This window comes from Nicotiana sylvestris, chromosome 12 (assembly GCF_000393655.2).
Source record: "Nicotiana sylvestris chromosome 12, ASM39365v2, whole genome shotgun sequence".
Taxonomy (NCBI): Eukaryota; Viridiplantae; Streptophyta; class Magnoliopsida; order Solanales; family Solanaceae; genus Nicotiana; species Nicotiana sylvestris.
Window position 1 is genome coordinate 25556322 of NC_091068.1, and position 2473 is coordinate 25558794.

General features: G+C 32.3%; 1 protein-coding gene across 1 annotated transcript; it reads left to right on the plus strand.

The window, feature by feature from the left end:
• Positions 1–687: 687 nt before the first annotated feature.
• On the plus strand, positions 688–1233 carry LOC138882805 (uncharacterized). Its single transcript, XM_070163438.1, has one exon. The coding sequence runs from the start codon at positions 688–690 to the stop codon at positions 1231–1233; it is 546 nt and encodes a 181-aa protein (XP_070019539.1).
• The last annotated feature ends 1240 nt before the right edge of the window (positions 1234–2473 follow it).

A 2473-nucleotide genomic window follows, 5' to 3' on the forward strand; every position in this document is an offset into this window, starting at 1 on the left:
TGGTTCTGCTGTTGGATTTGTAGCTACTCTCCAACAATAGAAAATAGTTTTTGTTGCTGCTCAAAAATACTCTAATTTTTGGTCAAGCACTTCAAAATGTCAGAAAGTGTTATGATAAATATCACATTATGGTGGATGTTTACTCTTCTTGCATGATCTTCATCTCAAATGCTTAATGACATATTTAATGACATATTTTGTATGTTCAATGACATATTTCATGACATATTTTCTTCATTTTTTATGCCTATATAAAGGCCTTATAATAGATAGGAAAATATACACAATTGAAGAAGAAATAAGAATCTCTCTTCCTCTCTTTCTCTCTATATCGCTTAGTTTGTTTTTGCTTGTTCTATATTGTTATTTTGGGTTATATTTTATAACACGTTATCAGCATGAGACTATACCATCTCAAGAAGATCTTTGAGAAAATTAAGGTATAATTTTTCTCAAATTTGTATTTTTTAAATTATGCCTGATATTATGAAAAGAAAGTTCGTTGCCCTTGAAATTTCGGGCAAGAACTATATGACATGGGTATTGGATGCTGAAATCCATTTAGATGCAATGGGTCTTGGAGACGCCATTAAAGATAAAGATAAATCATCTACCCAAGACTGTGTTAAGGCCTTGATTTTCTTGCGCCATCACCTTGATGAAGGGTTGAAAATTGAATATCTCACAATGAAAGATCCACTTGTTTTGTGGAATAGTTTAAAGGAAAGATATGACAACTTAAAGTTGGTCACTCTTCCACAAGCACGATATGATTGGGCTCATCTTAGGCTCCAAGATTTTAAGTCTGTTTCTGAATATAATTCTGCTATGTTTAGAATTACTTCTAAATTGAAACTCTGTGGAGATAATATCAGTGACTATGATATGCTTGAAAAAACGTTTACAACGTTTCATGCCTCCAATATGGTCTTGCAACAGCAGTACCGAGAGAAAGGCTTCACAAAGTACTCTCAGTTGATTTCTGTTCTACTTGTAACTGAACGAAACAATGAATTGCTTATGAGAAATCACGAAAATCGACCCATTGGATCTACACCATTGCCTAAAGAGGATGAGGTGTATTCCCATTATGTTAATCGTGGTCGTGGTCGTGGTCGTGGTCATATTCGTGGTCGTGGTCGTGGCCATATCCAAGGAAGAAAATTTCATGGTGTTAATCATCCTCCACCGAAAAATAACTTCCAAAAATGGAAAGGGAAAGATGAGAAGTGAAACGCAGAGGGTTCAGAAACTAAATGCTATCGTTGCGATGGAAAAGGGCATTGGGCAAAAAATTGTCGCATACCAAAATATTTGGTTGAGCTTTATCAAGCATCTCTGAAGAATAAAGGCCCTGAAGTCAATCTTGTCTATGACAATGAATTTGACATCACCCACTTGGATGTGACAGATTTTTTGAGCACCCTAATGAAAAAATAAACCACTTGATCGGTGATGGATCTGTGGTTAGAGATGATTGAGCAATTTAATTTTTATGCTTTCCTACTCGTAGTATGTAATGAATAAACATCTCGTAATTTTTATTGCACTTTATAATTCTTCTTATGTAGTTCTTAAGAATATTTTTATTTTCGAAATTTTATAAATTTCACAAACAAGGAGTAATATCCTATTAATTAGTATTCTAGTCTCAGTGATCTTTTAACAATTTTAACTTTCCTCTACGTTGCTTTAATTCTCTTTAAGAAAAGGCTTACAAGCACCCTGAAACAACTTTTGTTACTTCACTCTCAATTTTTTTTATGAGTATGTTCTTTTCTTACACGGATCAATTATTTTTCATACAATATGTAGAAAAATGCAAATAATTTATACATGTTTGTTGTAGTTGTATTAGTCATATGTGTACTTGTATTATTTTTTGCGTAATTATTTGTATAATAATTAGAATTTTCTAGAAAATGCATTAAAGGCTGATATGAATTATTGGTTTAACTTTATTTCTTTTCCATTTTTCTCTAAAAATACTAATATTTATTCATATACTTCTTTTGTATGTCAAACTACGGGAAGCAAATATGGATATCTTTCAAAGCAAACTTGGATCAAAGTTCAATTGTAAAAATATTTGCTTAATTGATTCATGTACGACACATACAATATTCAAAGAGAAGAAATATTTCTCTCATTTAAGTATGTGTAAGACAGATATTACTACAATTTCTGGTAGTAGTAATCTAATTGAAGGCTCTGGAAGAGCTACTATAACTCTGCATATGGGAACAATAATTATCATAGAGAATGCAATGTTCTCCTCCAAGTCCAAGAGGATCTTGTTGAGTTTTAAAGATATCAGCAGAAATGAATTTCATATTGAGACAATAGATGAGAATAATATGAAATATCTCGTCGTTACCAAGAATGTCTCTGGCTAGAAAAGAATTATTGAGAAGTTCTCATCTTTATCTTGTGGCCTGTATTGGACAAAAATTAGTGCAATTGAGGCACATTC